Source organism: Aptenodytes patagonicus, chromosome 2 (assembly GCF_965638725.1).
Source record: "Aptenodytes patagonicus chromosome 2, bAptPat1.pri.cur, whole genome shotgun sequence".
Classification (NCBI taxonomy): Eukaryota; Metazoa; Chordata; class Aves; order Sphenisciformes; family Spheniscidae; genus Aptenodytes; species Aptenodytes patagonicus.
Window position 1 is genome coordinate 152,753,386 of NC_134950.1, and position 20,535 is coordinate 152,773,920.

The 20,535-nt window shown below is 36.2% G+C and overlaps 1 protein-coding gene across 3 annotated transcripts in view; it reads right to left on the reverse strand.

Annotated features, from left to right (window-relative positions):
- The window catches only part of PRTFDC1 (phosphoribosyl transferase domain containing 1), a 49,018-nt gene that overhangs the window by 23,500 nt on the left and 4,983 nt on the right, over positions 1-20,535 (reverse strand). For all 3 annotated transcript variants that reach the window (XM_076331717.1, XM_076331718.1, XM_076331715.1), the window contains exon 3: positions 18,037-18,220. In XM_076331717.1, the coding sequence (XP_076187832.1) occupies positions 18,037-18,220 (184 nt within the window). The remainder of the gene's footprint in view (positions 1-18,036; positions 18,221-20,535) is intronic.

Consider the following 20,535-nt stretch of genomic DNA (forward strand, 5'->3'; position numbering starts at 1 on the left):
ATGGATTGTCTAAATTAATACAGCCTTCCTGAGTAACTGTAAGTAAAGGTTGCAGAATTGCCCAGATGACAATTTCTCCAGGTTTGCATCCTGCAGACCCATCAAAATGCTCCCCTTTTACTCAGAGTCCACTCCCCCAAAAACTCTCACACCACAGCTTTTTAAGAGGTCCTTAGCAGTCATTGCCTTAAAAGACAGTTTTTAGACCTGCCTTCACTTTTTCTGCACCAAATCTAGGAGCTTTAGATCCTTTTCATGCTGCTCTTATTCGTTTCCTGGGAAACAGAGCTAGAGCAGTAATGAAGGTTACATCCCATATGTTTTCTAATATAAGTTTCAACATTTCTCTTATTTTTGTAAAGGAAAACAGAAAGAAAAAAACAAAACAAACCAAGCAACTTATTTCCTCAGAAGATTATTTTAAAACTAAAGAAAAAGTGGAGATAGAGAAGATTTTAAGTTCAGGCTTAAAAGCGTAAGCCTTTTGTTGTGGAGCAAGACAGGTCACTCTTCAAAAGTCAGGGACATATTCAGGTCAAGACTATTATAAGACTATAAAAAGCAGATAGTTTCTAATATCTACCACGGCATGCGTAACCAAGGCAGTGACAAAATATTTTTTCATTTCCAAATGAGAAAGTCTGGAATTTCATTAACAACCAACACACAAGAATTACTGAAGAGGCAGTTTGCCCTTAGTTGCTAGTTGAAAAAGAGAGGGAAAAAAAGATAACAGTGAGGTGCAATGATTAATGAATTTATTTACTTTTAACTAAAAAAAACCCTCTTTCAGCAGTCTTCACAGCAGCACTGTTTCCTTTGCATTTGGTACTTCTGGCTCCAGCTGAAAGGAAGATGCTGAAATAGCATCTTCATTGCTGGCAAGCAGTTAAGCAAACACAAAGGCCATTGAGAGCCGGGGGATCACAGCATCCCGTCAATCTGCATATTTGTACATTGGCTGTTGTGACACAACTGCACACAATTATGAAAATCCTCGTGTGCTGACTGGAGAACGATTGCTGTCAGAGGACAGGGCTGAGTATTCACTGTGCCTAAGAACCATATAGAAAAATGCAGCTCAGAACCCTCCAGCCAAGGTGCTTTCAAGAAATTTAATGAAATTAATTGCATCACGCAGTAGAGCAATTCTCTTGCAAAAAAAATTTCAGATCATTGATTTTAATGCCATTTATAACTATCTCTACATTAATCAATTAACTCATATTGTAAAACACATACCTGCCAAACAGCAAGACTCAATACCACGATGTCACATTACTGTAATCGTAATGTTCATATAGATAATGTGCACACTATGGTTGCCATAGGAACCCTTCAATGCTTTTTTGTGAGTTCTCCGTTTATAATCTCAAAATAACACTGCACAAAATGTTAAGTATAAAGTACAATAAAAGTCAGGAAAAAAAAAAAATCTGTTTCATTCAGTACCAATTACTGTCAATTCAGAACCGTTTGCTTAATTTTCATGGTCTCAAGTCATTCAGAGCTGCTTTTTTCCTTTGGGAGTTGTTCCATACCTTGATAAAACTGATATGATTGAGTCTCTAGGACTTCTTATAAATGCAGAGACATGAATTAAAGGTTCACTTTCTGTCACCCAAAGCTCCTCAACACTTGCTTTCTAATATCCCTAAACCCTATCAACACAATTTTTGCTTGACACTAAATATAACGTCCCGGATAGAGACATATCAAAATCACACTATGTTTTGGTTTAATGCAGCACAAAATTTATTGCAGCTGTTTCTAACAAGACATGATGCACTGTGTCGCATCCCTACACCTCATCCCAAGCTATATTTAATACTGCATTTCTGATTTTTTTCTGTGTTTAATAAATCTGCATTTTCCAGGATAAATCTCAATTTCTTTGTTTTTATTTGCTGTGTTGTGCTTTTTCACCTGTTCATGTTTGGTTTATAATTTTATTTCATTCAGACCTTGTCAATATACATCTTCAGATCCTATGAATACTTGATGAATGAAAGCAAGAATGTTGCTATTTCCACCTCCATTTTTCACAGCATGCAAGGTAAAACTTTGACTTTCTATGTTGATTGGAAGTATAGATGTTTAAATTCCATCTATAGTAAGTCATGTCTTTTGAACTGGGTGGGGCACAGAATTATTACATCTCTTTTACATCTCCTGAGATCAACACTTGGACATAGTTCAAGTTACAAGTGAAATGAGTTGGGTGGTCTCAGGAAAATTTATTATAAACAGCATTGCTCATCTGAAAATTGCACCAAACTGTGAACATCTGTTACTCTTCTAAAGAAAGAGAATCTGGAGTACATTAATACTGGGCTCAGTGAAAGAAAGATTCTTTAATCATGGCAAAAAAGTAGCTCTAACATAACAGTTTAAATGCATAACTATAAATTATGAAATATGGACACCAGGTCATTATCACACACCTAGTTACTATAGTCTGCAGAGTTCATATGGAATTTCTTCAAAAAAATGTGACTAATTCTTTCTCCCAAAATTCATCAGGGAAACTCTTAACAAAGAAGGATGTGACCATCAGGCCTGTTCTACTTTGCTTTCTGCCACTTGGGTGATACAGCAGATCCCCCAACCTGAGGATTCCCATGAGGACAGCTCTCTTACTTCGCACCGTCATGCCATCTCCTACAACTGGGTTTTCCAGGAAGGTTTTGATCAAAAAGAAGTGATTGACAGACCACCACTTTCAATTGTCCCTTGGAACCTTAAGCTGTTGAACAAAGGGTATCTCTAAGGCTTCCCTTATCCTTCCCTAATGGCTAAGTGAAATGGTTAGGACAGAATTACTGCCTGTAAAGTTTCTGACATATCCACAGTTGGCAGAGTTTGAAAAACAAGAGTCAAGCACCACTTCACCGACAGGTTTGGTGTGACATGTCCACTAAAGCACAGTTCAGTCTCCACATTCACTTTGGCCTCACCTTTTTATTTCCGTTAAGGCTGTCATTAACTGCACGTGATCTATGCTGCTTCTGTTCTCACAGGGTGACCCATGACCTTGAAATGTCTTCATTAAAGACAGGATTACTCTGTTCCTAATTCAGGTATCTGAAAGTTAAGACATCTAAATCTATGCATCCTGGCCTCCCTTCATAACCAATGGAGAAAACAAGATTGATCACGTAAATCATCTATTTCACCATATGGGAAATCTAGAGCAAATAACTTACACCTAGACATCTAACTGTAAGAAATCTGAAGTTAGGTGAGATGAATCCCAGCTTAAGAGATGAGATCAGTATTTTCTTCCTGAAAACCTCACTGAGCACTCCGAAAGAAATTATTTTCAACCGCTTTTACCACAGGCACATAAGAAGCAATGATCTGGACTATTTTCCATTAGTAACATCCTGAACTACCCACTCAGGCTCTGTCTCACACAAACATTTAACACAATTCTCCTTGGTACCACTCCAGGATAATTTGCCTGCATGTTTACTCAAAGGTTTCATTTTAATCTAGGTGAAATATATTTGAGGAGAGATTTCAAAAGATACAACCGATCTAATATTTCTTCCAACTTATGTCACGAAAAAAATATTAGCAACCAGTCTTCGCAGATTTTTTACAAAAACATTACACTGGATGATTAATAGAGCTCTACACTCTAAACTTCTTAGAGAAGAAATATAAATTTACCTATAGGATTTACCCACTGAATAATGAAAACAATTGGATTTCATGGGGGGGGGTTCATGATCATCAAGAATGGAGTCTCAACGAACCTCGGTAAAACAATAACTTGCATTTGATACTGGAGGAAGGACAGCAACTGGGTAGGCTACACTAACAGTAACTTTGAAGGTGATCTGAACAGCTACATTTTGAATGGCACTGAGGGAACAAGGTGGATGGCATTAAAGCCAAAGAGGAGAAGACATTTACCAAATTAATGAATGATGAGGATTTGAACAAAATTCTTGGTAGTTCATACAGTAAAGAAAAGTTTCAAATGACTTTGAAACATCATATGGACAAAATTGACTTATGAAATGGATATATGTTTTCAGAGACATGGCTACAATACACTGCTGCAACAGAAATTGAAAATGACAGAAACCCCAAGCAGAACTGTATACTCTGGCATACAAATTAACACGTATTACAGATATGTTTTTCAGTTAAGAAAAAACATAATGCTCCAGTGAAAACAGAGCAGATATGACAAGAAATTACTTTCCAGTTAATATCTTTCAAAAATGAAACCACAGAAGCAATGTCTCTCACACAACTTTGAAATAGAAAATTATTACTTCTGTGTGACTTAGCTACAGCAAACTGATTCATAATATAACCAAGCTTTCTGCATTTAAAAAACAGCATTGAAGAAATTAATTGCAGGTGTTGGCAGAGTTTAGATAGATGTATCTTCAATTATAAAGACTTCTGCTTTGAAATTATATACTATTCAATAACTATTATACCTTTTGCTACATGACCATGCTCTACCATCTCAGCCATGAACATAATAATTAAAATGAAAATTTTGATGTTCCAGTTTGGATGCTAACACCCTAGTATGAAACTTAATGCCTTTGCAGCCTGCCTCCTGAGAAGTACTTCAATATATGAATATGTTGGTCAGGGAAGTGTCAGTATGGCATCTACATCATCTGTTGACTTATTTTGACTACTAGGTAAAGTCAAACTGATATATAAAGTATAGGCTATGAAATTATCCTCAGTGTATCAGCAGAAGTAAGAAGAACATCGGTGGAGCGGTAATACATAAGATGCTGTATTTACAAGCAACATACACTTGAACCGATATCATTTTGGGTTTCTTCTCTAAAGAACAACAGCTAAGAACAAAGGACCTCAAGAGTGTAGGTCAGAACATGGGCTGGCAACTAGAAGGACTATCCAGGCTTAAGTAGCAACATTCAGAGGACAACTAGTAAGTACTGTCAAGCTGGAGACTTGTGCAAATGAGTGGGAATGATATGGATCGCTTCCCAGTAAAGACTGGAAAGCATGCCTTCCCTTCCCAAGAATCAAATGTATACCAAAGGGCAGACTGCAACCTCCGGGGCACACCCACATTCAAAATAATCAAGTGCCAGGTCACTGATACATTTGTGGGAGGTGCTTTGAATACCTTGCAAACAAGCCAACAATGCTGAACCAACTGGAAATCAAATACAGTAAACATGCATACAGCCACTGTCAGACCATCACCTATCCCGCAGGGACAGTAAAGGTACATTTGCACTGAAGCACTGATGGTTTTGTATATCTCTTAGCTTTAAAACTGCCTTCCTGAGCTGCTTGGTAACCACACCATTGACTATGCTGCACTGAGATTTGCCTTGTTGCTATTGCCAGGATAACTTGTGATAGTAAATTTTAAACTGGTGTAAGTATATCTATCAGAGCTCTAGTTACTACAGTGTAAGACATACTTTACTTCTCTATGGTTAGATCTACAATATAACTAACTTGAAGATTTCACTTATTTTTTTATTCTTTTTCTTCCTTGTTGTTATTCCTTAACTAAAAGCTCCATCACACAGGTTTGGAAGTGCTTCAAATTCAGGCTAGTCTACTCAGTTCCAAGGAAGGCCAAAGTTCTGCAATGAGGAAGTTGGCTTTGGACAGAGAAAGGCAAACAACAAACTTACTGACAGCAAGGTACTCCTTATCAGCTGACCTGTGGTAACACGTGTATGTTTCTTCCCTGCTGTAAAAGCAAGGCAGATCATTCAGCTTAAACAACTCTCAGAGCAACAGTAAGTTATTAAGCATAATAAATTAGATTGTCTACAATCATCTGTTCACACATTCAGTAACTTCTTGTGTACCACGACTCCTTCATGCCTTCTCTGTATTTAATCCAAAGAAGGTAAAGTATCTTGAAATAGGTACTAGAAAATTCATCCCCTATAGGAGTTGCTTCCATGGAGATTCTCTGGTATTTAATGAAGCATAAACTGCCATTGAAGCTTCTCCCTTCCCGGTCAAGGCATTTGGAATTACGTGGACACTCAGACATCAACAAAGGTGAACTCACATGCAATGTTAATGCAGTTAACACAGGTTAATACAGATTATACCTGCAACTAAGAACATATTTGCTAGGGGCAAATATTAAAAACTGTAAATTCTTTACACTCTTCTAATTTGCTGGAAGCATGTGTTCAACACTATATTTCCACCTATTAATAAATTCTGTAGATATACAGAATAAAGATATTCCAAATATTTTCAAATAAAGAAAATTTTCTAAAAACATGACTGCATACATGATCTACCCCCATTGTTTTATTGCAGGTAAAACTTTCCTTAAAATCTCTAAACAGAGATATGATTTCAGTTTTATTGGCATAAACATGAAGTAACTCTACAGGAAAAGGGCCAAACTGTTGTAAATTGCAGCAGAATTTAGACCAGTTAACTTGGCTAATAAGGATTATAGACAATAAATTATTTCATATTTTCTTTTCTGGTTTAGCAATTAAGTTTTATGTATTTGCTTGGTATTGGTTCAATGGGTTATTTTGTTTAAGAATGAGGCAGTAAGACTGCAGAACCACATATAACCATATGGCACAAACAGCATCTGTACACTTAAAAAGATCAGCAAGACCTGATATCAAGAACATGTGATACCAAATGTTTTAAATCGTATATAAATCAGAAACACAATATATCCTCAAAACTCAGGTTAGTTTCCACAGTGTGTAGTCTGAGGTTTCTTTGTACTATAACTTCTTTTTATTCTGTAAAATAATATTTAAAACATAGAAATAAAATCTGCATATGTTCCAGGATGAGAAAAGATACTAACAATTTCATAGGGCTGTTCAGTCATGTGGTTCAGACCACATACTTTGTCTCCAGAGATGGGAGGCAAATAAAATTTAAAACTTACAGGCAAAAGAACAATTTAGGAAGTGTACTCTCCAGAACTGCCATAATCCTACTCAGGTACTCATTTTGGACTGCCAGGAGGCATTACTAAGGGTGTCCACCTTTTGTGATAATAATGTAATACAAGCCCACGCTCTTGGAATAGGAGACTTGGGCTTCTTTTCTTCCTCAGCATGTAGGGAAAATCTTCCTCCTGTTACTATGCTATGGTAATGCAAAAATCATAAAGGACATCAAGCATGCTATGGCCAGCTATGCTGGACTCAGCTAGGAAAAGGTCAGTTTGGGTTCAAGACCACGTTAACTGGAGTATCTGTCTTTTACCCAATTATTGTTTAACATTAAATGCATGAACATTACAGCAGCAGAACTAGAAGTCATGTTTCCCAGCATCAACAGACGGTCTCAGCATGCCAGTTGGGACACTACTAGATCCATATGTACCATCTTACCTTAACTGTGTTGTAAAGTAATGAACAAAAGTAAATGAACATTGTGAAAAATCGTATAGTGAATTTGTAGCTGGTACTAAAAACCCTGTCCCTTGGGGGGTTCGGCAAGCACAAGAGAAAACAGCTTTCTCTAGACTAAGCACAAAGTACTAACCTTCTGACCCTGACTATCAGCAGTTCCTAGGATTTGGTGATAAAAGGAAGGTAGGAGAAGAATCTTCAAATTTGTCAAATAGCCACAGGCTGAGAAAACAGATAGATAGGTGTAAGCAAATTCACAAAAGATGAGACTGATAAAAAATTCAAATGCTTAATCCCTTTCAGCAATCTGGAGTCTAGTGTATCATTGACTCTCACAACTCAGTAGCGCTCTCTTTCATACCACTGTTTAGTCCCTTGGCTCATGACAGCTTGGAAACTTTTGACAAGACACATATCCTCTGTGAGTTTTCTTACAAGGTTATTTTACAGTATCCCTTCCCTATTTAATATTCTAACTTCTGTCTATCAAATGAGGAGGGAAAAGAATTTTGTATTTGTCACACAGATAAGCACTGCGATAATACAGTACTTCTTGTTATGGCGATATTCCTTTAAAGTAACCTTTTTGTTTTATGCCTTACAGCACCCCTGGGGTGTGGCACCGCATGAACATCACACATGCTATGATGTGTTTCAAGAAACAGCATTTAAGAGATGCCAGTAAGAGAGTCATAGAATTCCTTGGGAAAATTAGAACCCTCCGGCTTCTTTTAATTAATTTTGCCCCATTTCAGATTTTAATATAAAAAACCACACACTAGATGGTATTATTAGCATCCAAATAAGTAATCAAGGTGCTATTTTTCCAATGCATAAACATGTCATGGTACTTTCAGACTCGTCAGAACTTATTTGTACAGCAGGATTAGCAACCATTATGTTCTGGACCTTTCTTATATGTAAGAGACTATCTCCCTGTCACTGTAAAAATCTGTGAAGCAGACTGAAAATATAGACTGTAGTCTCTCCTAACGATGACATACAGTATTGCTGCAAATGTCATAATTTAGTAGTAGCTTGCTGTATTTTTGGCGGAATATGAAACAAAATATTTTACTAAGACTAAACTTCAATTTTTTAGGCTTTGTAACAAATCACTGCTTTACAACAAATATTGTATCCAGGGGAACTTTAGAATCTAACTCTTTGAAAAGATGACCTCTTGAATGCTTTTAATGAAATCCCTTGATGCTTTGAATCTGTTCTAAAACTGACCAATTCTAAAAACATCCACAGTCTCAAATGTTAAGATGTTCCAGAAGCCTGGATTGCTTAAAAACACCGAAGATTTAAGCTCATGAAAAAAATATTAAAAAAACTTAAGAAAAATTAACTTCAGATCTAAAACTCCATTTATACATAGTAGCTGTACCCTCTGTAGCATAGTGTAATCAAAAACTTTTATTTCAAATTGGAAAACATTTTTCAAAAGAAAACATTACAGCTTGTTAGAAAAATGTGACCCTTGGGGAGACAAATTTCTCCAGAAAGATTAGAAAATACCTCTTGTGGAGTTTGCATTAGGTCTGAAGTCCACAAGAACAGAGTATCAACCCACAATGCAGGAAAACTGTAAAATTTTTTCAGTTAGAAAAAAGAATTCCACAGCGAAAAATCACAAATCAGTATAAAGGAAGGCAATATCTAAGCAGGGAACAATAGATAAAAAATAAAAGTATCTTGACAAGGCACGTAATTGCTTGCTTTAATATGCCCCATAGATGCCTTAATATTTTGATATTGCTGGAGAGCTGCAGCGCAGCTCAGTACCACTCTGCCTTCACGGCCACATCTGTTCTCGTTCTGTCCCCATGGCAATCAGGCTGCTTCCTACTCAGTTCTCCCCCGGCTGAGCTGTTTGGTTCCCCCAAATCTTTTATATGTGAGTCACTGAAACACTTACTCATACTTAAAAAAATCAGTAAGAATTCAGATGGTGCTAACATATGTAAGGGGTGTGTAGGTGTGTTATCTGATGCATACAGTTACGGAGATCACCCCTGTATGAGTAAGTTTTACATTGCAGATAAACTTGATAAACTGACTGTATGATAGGCTTATTATGACCTTTCCTGAACTATGCCCACAAATTAACACCTACTTATATTATTAGTAACACTCCAAGCCCCTAAGCGGTGTCCAACAGGAAAATACTGTATGTTTTAATTAAAATAACTTAAATTAGAAACACTTTCTTCCTCCTTACACTCAAGACAGCCTTGAGCGAGTGATGAATTTAAGCTCTCCTATCTCACAACTCTGCCATCACGTTAAATGGAAGCTGTAGATGCCTAGAAAGGAAAGCGTCTGCCTCCAGACCTGAGAAGTTCCACGACACTGAATTTTAAGGTCACATTTTATTACATACAGTATAGCCTTCTCCAGTTTGCCTGAGAACACTATGAAAAGTAGGTTGATTCTCAAAAATAATTAGGGTTGAAATACCCGTGCTCCTTCTGACACCTCTGAGGAGTATCTCTCAGATAAAGATGAGGGGGGTCTAAGGCTCGCCGTAATGCACCCTTGGTGATGAGGATCCCTCAACTGTGGGCAGACTTCTTTTTCCAGCAGGATCTGTACTGACTAAAGAAGTTACTGCCCACAAGCTGTCCCCAGCTGCTTGTAACTCTCCCTCTGGCAGGGGCTACTGGCAGGCTGAGATGCATGCCTGCATCTGGGTCAGAAAAAATGAATCCAGCAAGCTCAAGCCGTTCAAATAGGAAGTCTCTGGTAACTGGTCTCATCTTGGCTAAGACAGACAGGTTAGGAAATGCTCAGAAGCAGCTGAGCTGGCAAGTGTGACTGGCAGGAGGGCACTGCAGTCGCTGAGGAATGAACCGGAGACTGTCATCGTTCCAGTCAGTGCAGATGCAATCAGAAAAGAGACCCATTTCCAGTGTCTTAGTTTCACACCAAACCACTATCTGTACCTGATGTACAGATGAATCTGGCAGGAGAGTTGATTCTCAAAGTTGCCTGAATCATGCTGTTACTATTAGAGTAACCAATAAGGCTGCTGTTCTTCTCATTACATTTTTGTAAATGTCTTAAAAAAAATCATCAGCTAGTTGCAAGAATAAGCTTTTGGGACAACTTCCACTACTAACACATTTTCAGCTATTTCTCTGAAAAGCTTTAGCGTCTCTGAGGCTGACATTTTGCAGTAAGACACTGCTGCACGTAGAAGTGTTTTTTGTTTCTTTCATGAAAAATATTATATTTTTAAACAAGTCTTAACACTTGGAAAATGAACATTCAGACACAATTAGGAGGACTGTGAATTGTAGCATCTCCAAACATTCTATCCACACAAAATATGATCTGTTTCCACTGTTCCTCACCTTCCTAACCATCTCAGGTCTTATTAAGTTTCAGGAAATAACTGAAGCATCAGAGATACAGAGATAGCATCAGTGCCTGCTTAAGACTGAGGAGTATCTTTGGCTTGGAACTGTAAAGGACCTTTTACTCACTAGTTTTAGCAGGTTTGAGCATTTCACAGCGCTTTCACTCAAAAAGATACTACTACTTTAGGATGCAAATGCCATCTTATCCATTCATAGACATGGAAAAGTACACAGAGATAAAATCCCTTTGGCAATTCTAGAAGTAGATTTCTAGTCCCAAATCTCTCATGTTTAGCTTGCCCATAAGACACCTATTTGGCAGCACCAGCTACAGTCACTAGAACACATTTCTCAGAACAGCAACAACTTTAAGGTCTATATCCCTGACACTGGTAGCTTTTGTGGACTAAATTAATGTCATATGTTTGTTGCCCATTAGCTTCTAAAAGTATGCCACGCTGCAAAACTCTCTGTACAGGTAGGTGTTCGCTGTCTACAGTGCTGACTGCAAGCCATGCATCTGAAAAAGGTTAACAGAGTATATTTTAGTTTTTGAATGTCTAGTACACGCACAACCTTTCTTCAAATTAAATAAATAAACCACATTTTGCCTACACTGAAGCTATTTATTTCATGTCAAATTGATAATTCGCAGATAATCTGGAGTTCAGTCTGGTGAAATTATTGCAGAATTTGGCCTTAAAGTTGATAGGAATTCATTCTACCAGGTAGGCTCCAATTTGTAATTCTTCCATGGCTACTCAGCATCAAGAAGATGACATGGTCATCAGCTAAACTGTGTGTGTGAAGCAAAATAAAGGGAACTCACAGCCTGCCCAAGAGAAAATATGTAAGTACAAAAGCTAATGTGGATTTTCTTTCGTTTTAGGATGCACATTAAATGCAAGCAATACACTTTGTTGTTTCTTTTGTGTGGTTAAATGAATAAAAACATTTTGAAATTACTTTCTTTTCAGCGTCAGGATTACAACATACTGTTTTCAGATGTGAAGTTCATACTGATCTTAAAAAAACAAGCTCCATACAGTAAAATTATACTGAATAAGTTATTATGCAAAGCAGGAGTGTACATTTTACACCATTCTCTGCTCTGATTATAGTCTGATGCCTCAGGCTGTTGTGTTTTTTATAATTTAAATATTTAGTAATGGTGTATGAGTAGTAAAGCTACATGGCAGAAAAATAAATTGGTTTATTACATTTACCAACCAGCTTTCAACTTACTCATAAAATCCTTCTGTTTCCTTACTCCTACAGTAGAGAGATTTAGCAAAATTATTTACTGAGATGGCTTCATATAGCAAAAACATTCAGATTTCTACTAAACAATTCTTGTTTTGTTGCTTGTTTTTGGAATTTTGCAGCACTAATGGTCCTGTTTATGCCAAGATTAATAACCAACAGTTGTAAATATATTTCAAACAACTGGAGGCTGAAGAGGAAACAGATCATATCAATGGATTTGTTTGTGAACAGATTTCAATGCACCATTGTGCATGGATTACAATTCAGAGGTCACTTTTTTTATTAGTTATGTTCTGGAAACTATAAATAATGTATTCATTTTAAAGATGTACATGAATTGACCAAATGCACATAATCCTCTAGCACTTTCCTCCAAGTGACTAGCAAGCAACATTCCTTTGAAGTTCATTCATATTTTTCAGGATGATTTTCAACAATATCTTCTTGACACCAGAAGATGAAAAATGCACTTCTAGAACCCACAATTCAGATACTATATGGAAAACAGATTAATATTCTGTAATAATCTGTGCTCAAGATGGAATTAACAACTATGATGTATAATCTGATTATCAACAATTCATCTACTATACTTTTTCAGAAGTGCATTGCACAATTTCAAAATAACAGAGATGACTCATCTTCTGTCACTTTAGTCCGCACAGGAATAACTGAAGAAATCACAAAAGTCTTAAGGAAAAGTATCAATCTCACTCCTAGTTTAGCTCACCATGGTTTTCACTGAAAAAAAGCTATGCCACCGAGATTCACTTGCCCTTCCCCAAAATGTGAGGTCTACTATCATACTTTGTAAAATATAATAATTAAGAGAATTAAATAGACAGCTATGGATAACAACATGGGAATACTACACTTTTCACAAGAACAGGTAGCAATGCACGTAGAAAGCACACTGTTCTGCCTAATAGAAGTATGTGGTATTTTACCTCTCTTCCACCAGTCCCCACCACCAGTTTCAACAACGACTCTTAGCATGATTCTTTCAATTTTTAGCTTCCATCATCTGTCCACTAAAGAAGTCTTAATTCACATGCATTTACTTTCTCTTCTACTGACAGGTTGCTGAGAACTTCTCAAGAAAGTCTACAGATTCTGCATACTTCCTCTACTTCTCCATTTAATTTTTCCAATTCCATTTCAAAATTGAACTTTGGTTTAAAGATTGCATTTGGCATACCCATGGAACAGGATTAGGTGATATTGTTGCATCTATTAGTAGGGGATTAGACTTGATGAGCCAGAACATCCTCTTCTGTCTCAAGCTCTAAGTCAACCTTTACCTTTATCAGCCTGTCCTAAATGGTCTCTTCCACACTGAACAGAAAAGCTCTAATTATTGGCCATGAACAGTCTACTCTTCTGGTATGGTTCTCATGCTATGTTTTTTTACTAAGACATATGCCAGTCAGCCCTTCTCTTCATGACATCCACATCCTTCTATTCCTTTGTTCACTCTCTCTTTTCGTTCATCCTTAAACATTCTTTCTTGTATAGTCCTATCTATTAATTTGTAAACACCCTAGTAAAACACATTCCCGCTTCCTCTGTTGTACTTCCCTCTGGATTCTTCCCAATTAGTTCTTTAATCTGCTAAAGTTATCAGTATCACAAACATATTAAGGAATTTCTGGATCCATGTTTCTTACCTCTCCTGCTGGTGTCATATTCTCCTTGGATGATATTCCCAAGCCCAACTTCTTCCTCCATTACTTTTCATCCTTGACTTCAACCTATCATGTTTCTGAAAATAATTTTGAATTCTTCTATCAATCTGAAACTCTCACCTCTTTTCAACTTCAGAGCTCTGATTCCCTGTGGAGGAGTGATCACTCAGGAAAAAATGCAGTATAGTGAAAATTGAATATATTAGATTTTATTCATCCAGTTTTAAACTCAAAAGTCTCTGCAGTCAATTCCACTGTTCCTAACTTATGTTACATTAAAATCCAGTGTCTTAGAACTTAATATCTGAGAAGCTGACGAATTCTATCAGTTCTTACATCAGCGTTTCCAGAATACATTGTTTTCGCCTAAAACTTGGCATGCAGCTTTCCATTTCATGTGAGGACTATTCTAGTGCTTCCTTGTCTACCCACTATACTTACTGCCTCACATGTCTTGAGTTCATTCAAAAAAGTGTATGTTTTCTCCTCTCTGCCTCTTAAAACTCAGAGCTGCTGCTTCTCATTCAAATTTCTATCATTGGATTTTATTTTCCTCTCCATCTACTTCCTGACTCTTACCCTTAAGTCTACATGATACTTCCATATCTGTTTATTTCTGAAATCATATTTTCTAACTCTCACCTTGGTGCTTTCTTTTACTTTGCCTACTGTGCTAGAAGCTTGTAAAGTCACCATACAGTCTCTAATCAAATCCCCGCTTAAACAATCTCCTTATTTTGAGCTCATTTAAATACACAAAATTAAAATGAGAACAAGTATATTGTATCACCTGTAAGTCTACAAGAAACAGCATTCTCCAAAGAGTTTATCCTATTTCTATGGAGGAAAACTATCCATGTATCTTCCACTCACCATACTTTTCCTTTTCATTATTATTTTTAATATCATTCTTACTGATTAAGAAGCCTTCAAAATCTGAGTTATAACAATGTTATCAAGTGTTTCTTTGTAAATCGTATATTTATGGATTTACAGGTATAAACTTCGTTTACAATTAAGCACACCTAATATTTATTTATTCATCTATACGTAAGCCTATAAGTTTCTGTCCACATGTATAAACGTCTTAATTTTCTCTACCGTATCATTTTAGCATTCTAGTGAAAAAAAACCCTAAACAAATGGAAAAACAGTTCAATTTCTAGAGGAAGTAAAAACATGCTTTCAGACAAGGCTGTACCTCCAGTTTCAGTTGCAGGAATTCTATTAAAGATCTAAGAATTAATACTGATGTCTGTAGAGTATAAACAGTATAACCACATTATTTTTAAGCTACGGTTTCCTAAGTTGGATTCCACTTTGTTTCCTCTGAAAATAATAAACAAATGGTATTTTCCCACTTTACCTGTATATATACTAAATTCAGTAATCTGACATGCCAATTTGAGGTAATTAAACTAAGACACCATTTGAAAAACACCGGTTTTCTCATAAAAATGTCCAGGCTTAGGCACATAGGTCAAACACTTTGCAAACCAGATAAAACCATCCTGATTCTGGAAGTACAAACAGCCCCTCATCTCATTAATATCCAGAGAATCTAAATGTACTATGCTTCATTTAAAACTCAATTCATCTGTATGAAGAAGTCTAAAAAAGAATTTACATGCGCAACTTTCAGCTACTTAATATGAAAGCAGATCTTAACATCTTAATTAAGTGTCTAAATTCTGGAATATGATGACAGGTTTGAAAAACGAAGAGCCACGTAAAGCTGGTCATATTTGCAATCTCCTTTTATTTGAAAGGTAATCATGTCCGTATGCCAGACATCAAAATACAACATTTTCTGCTGATACTTTGCAGTTAAGATGCACTTTCACTGATGCCAAGATCTGACTTTGGGTCATAATTACAGCCCATTTTTGCTACATGATTAAACCAAGAAATCCCACTTTAAATTGCAACCTCTAAAAATCGACTAACCTTTCAGAATTGAAGTTGGAATGAGACAATTCAAAAATCCCATGAGTTTGAGCTGAAATTAGTTGTTGGATTTAAACAGCTGGAGGGGGGAAGGGAGACATATCTGAAGGAAGTATATTGAGAGCAGCAGGACTCCCTTTAGGAGAGAAATAGAGAACAGTTAGTAGAAGGAAGCAGGATAAATAATTTGAGAAGAACAGTGTCTATAAAATGAAAAAGGGATAAAAAGAGAGAAAAATGGGTTGAGAGCAGTAGTAAGTATTAACAGAAAGTGGAACAGAAAAGGCAAAGGGAAGCAAAGAAGTCTTACCTCTAAAACTGTAGTTATTTGCCTCTGATTAAAGTGTAAAACATTGTGAGAGGTATGTTATTACAGGATAAACAACTGACATGGAGGATTTGGGAGTCTCATATAAGGCTGGGACAAAGGGTCACTCAAACGAGTAACAGCTAGTTCCTCAAGTGTTCTGACCACGGCTATGTTGACAAGGGTACGTTCTCTAAAAATTGTAACTGGACAGGACACAACGACAACTCAAAACACAAAGGATGACAGGTAGTGGTACTAGTAATTTAGTCAGCATTACATTTATGCATATCTCATGGAATGAATCTACCAATATTAATGTCATTTCAAATTTATACTGCAGTGTCAGCCAGCTTCTCACGTCCAGGAAGATATCAAGCACTGTTCCAAGTGCTTCAGGCTCTAAATACATGACACCTGTTTGGAAGGACTTATAAGAAAAAAAGGATTTATTTTCCAAAAACTAGATGCAAGCACTAGTTCTAGGGAAGGCACTACCTTCCTGCTAAAGCATTAGGCTAAGATCCAAAACATGCACAGCCACTAAATGCTAGGATCATCTAGGATTTAGCCTTCATAATTGCATCCTTGCATAACAAAATCTGTATTGCAGTTTCAGTTTGATATAACATGCTTTTATTTTATTTCCTAAGCAATGATGTGAAGATTTCCACTTCTGCAGTGTACATCTCCTGCCACTCATTGGTTATGGGTTAGTACGGCTAATAAGAGTTGACTGGTCACCAAGGAAAGACATTTTAGAGCCAGGGTATCTTCATACTGGAGAAGACATAACCCAACAGGAAAAGCATGTGCATTACCTATATGCCAGGTGCAAAATAAAAACCAATTTAAGTAATTCCACTATTCACCAAGAAGTGTTATTGAAGTGCTATCACTACTACACCAAAAAATACAAGTATAATTTCCATGTGCCTTTATGTGAGACAAACATTATATTTTACTTTATTAATTAGTTCTTCAATACTGCTAAATAGCTAGAAAATGTATAATATTAGTATTGCCCTTGTCCTTCATAGACCTGACTAATTCTTGAAAGAGAAGTCCTAGGACCAAATCCTAACCAAATGGCTACAAAAGGCTCTTATCCACTTCTCTCCCATGATGGAAAAAATTCAGGCTGGATTTGTGAAAGTTAGGAAAAGTTTATGGTCACTGGGGTCAGAGCAAAATGCCAACCAACCTCTGACTGCGGAAAGGATGTAGAGTTATTGTGGGAACTACTGGACTCAGCAAGTTGCATTTGTGCTCAGAGAGAAACTGTATTATCACTCCATTTATTTAGTGTACTTCCTCAGCCATTTCTAGGACAACTTACTTCTAGAAATGCTCCCTTACTGTGGAGTGTGAACTACAAGGTGGAATATAAATGTATAGCTTATGCAAATAGAAATTGTAATCACGCGTTCTAAAAAAAGGCCGGTCATCTCATTATCATTGCCTCACTGAAACAAATGAATCATTATTGCATAATTTCCTCTGAAGATAACAGGAAGTCTTGATCCTTACTTCAACACTGGATTTGGTTCAATGGCTTATTTCATTTTCTTATAAAACACTATCATCATCTAGTGGTATATTTTGCTACTATGCAAACTGCATGTTATGAAGATGAAAGCATTTCATTTATTTAGCATTAAACATTTAGAGTAAGACATAGATTTATCATCTTGCAGTTATGGCAAACTATGTGGGGGTGGGGGTGGAAAATGGAGTAACATGAAATAAACTTGACAGAACTGTTGAGGATTTTGAGAACAAACAACATGCTGACATTTTACTTGACGGAAACCTGAATAATTTTCTGTCCAAAAGTGAAGACAGATTAAATAAAAAAATACAGCTTGAGGACGCTTCATATCCTCATTCATAGTATCCATAAAGTATAAAGGGACATGAGCAAATATTTTGAAAGAAAACCTCACATGTTTTTCAAACAAAAATATTTTTCACACTGTTTTTCTTATAATTTGGGGAAAAAAAAATAAATTTCCCATTTACAAAAGTCCACTATTTATTATGAACATAAAACCAGAATCTACATAAATAAGTTGTTGACTTACGTGGTAACTTTTCAGTCTAACAAAATCGACTTTCATGGAGATGAACCTTTCTGAATTTCTGCTGAGATTTTTAATGTGCTCCACAAGGTCAGCACAGAACTTGTAGCCGCCTTTGAGGACACAGAGAACCACAATATCATTGTCTCCAATGTCTTGCATAATATCTTTGGCCAATCGCTCTGTCCTGGGGCAAAAAAATTAAGGATAAAATAACATTAGATGCAGATTCTCTAAGTTCATGGTATGCTTTCCATGTCATCACAAAGAAACACTATGGTGAATATATCGCTCGACTGACAGTCTGTTTAAGTGTCTTGACTTGACTTGACTGGGTTTGGATCAAGTTCACAGTAGGCAGATACAGAGTGATGGATGCAAGATGCAAAGCATGTGAATCAAACTGGTTAACCTTAAATGCATAAATTCCCCAGTTATAGAAAAGGGAGTAACACATCTCAGCATTGAATTCATAAGCATTTCAGAGACTTTGGAGTAAAGAATGCAACTTAGCCTTCAATTTTGCCTCACAGGAAACATCAATATAAAATATTCCTGTACAATCCCCTAACTTGTTATGTTAGTTACTACCCAAGAACAATAAATTAAGTGAAAGATAGGGAAGAGAATTATTAGAAATACGTCACACTGATAGGCTTTGTAAGACACTACCCCTACAATTTTAATAAAAATATACATAAATACCAGAAAGAAATATAGCATCCATCAAAATTTTATGAAGAGTGCACATTATCGCTATTTCACACAGCAAAAAGAGTGCAAAGAGCTTAAGTGACTTGTTCAAGCTCACACACATGAGAACAATCAAGGTTATGCTCCAATTAACCCAGAATTGCAGGGTTCCCATATCTGTCTTCTCTTTGACAATTCTGCATTGCAAACACAATGTGGCAGATGATTGAAACCAAACATACACATTTCTGCTATAGAATGGTACATAAATTTTCAAGATAAAAATATTAAACATGAATGCTTATCTTAAGTAGCTTTGATTTCTAAAGAACAAGGTAGATGGCATTTCTAGACCTAAAACAGGGTATCAGGTCATTTCTAGATATAAAGCAGGTATCAACAGAAAACTGAATGATGTCATTTGATGTTTTGAGGAAAAACAGCTCAGTGCATTATTTTCTGTAAACACTTTCGCTGGAAAGTTCTTTGATAGCTCTCTGAATTAGATTAGTAGTTTCAATGAGAGTGGACTTCTTGACAGGATGCAATTTATTAAATAATCCTATAACTTATCCCATGTCTTTCATGATTGCATTTTTCATCTTTTTTTTTCTCTGCCCACTGTAACATGGAAATCCACTTGCCACTACATAAATACACTGAACTTTAGTGAAATCTACATGTGCGCATGTACCAGAGAAGAATAAACTCTAAATTGAAGATAATATACTAGTTACGAGCAAAAGCTGTCGCTTCATTTTCACATCTTTTTGTATTTGTAATGCTCAGGTAAATTCCATATAGCTGCAATTAGTACTTTTTAGATTTGAAAAACAGAAGATATCATTAGATTACCTTGTTTGACCTCAAATATATAATTCCTTTTACTGATGTAAGAATGAAGATTATTAAAAGACTTTCACTTACTTTGCTGAAGATTAGTAAAATAGTCTTTTATCATCTTTTATCAAGTCTGAGAATAATGGGGAAAACCTCTCGTTAAGAAGAAACATTTCTCTGGTGATTTTCATTTTTTTATATTCTTCCTCAGATTGTTTGAGGAGCTGAATTTTCCAAAAATTCCAAAGACCATTTTGTATTTTAAAAGAGTATGCACTCCAGCATAGACAAAAATGTATTCATTTCAATTTCTAAATAAAAACATACCGGTTCTTTAACCTGTATTTAATTGTTACCAACTGACAAGAGAATTTTCTCAAGTGCTGAGCCTTCTTCCTACATGAAAATTTTGCATGATCACAATATATTCAGTTCTGTGTCCTTTTCCATTAGAACAGAATCAGTCTTTTCTGCTGGAGTAAGAAAAAACAGTGGAGTTCATTCTGCTGTACAAAAAAACCACTGCAGTTCAATGCTTACTTCAAACAAATTTATATTGAAATCTATGAGAACTGAAGTTGTAACGTATTTACTTAAAAAAAAAGAGGAGTTAAAAGTCAGTTGACCCTAACCAAAAGAGATTAAAAATTCAACACAGTGGTAACTGAAAAGGCAATGAAAGAAAGCTTGTGTTTAAAAACAAATACAGGAGTCCTAACTCTTCCTTATGATGGATGTTTACAATCTTCTTTCAAGGAGTTCCAACAATTTCAGTACTTGCAACTGGCTGTTTAAATGTGGTAGGTAGAAAGCTGCAGGCTGAAAATGTCTCATGAAATTCCATTCAGATGTTCCCAATAAATACACTGTCGAAAATTACCGTTTCCATTTTGTAACTTTTTCATGAGATTTTTAACAGCATGTCAAAATAGTAACTGAGCACGAACAGAGCTGGACTACCACAAATAC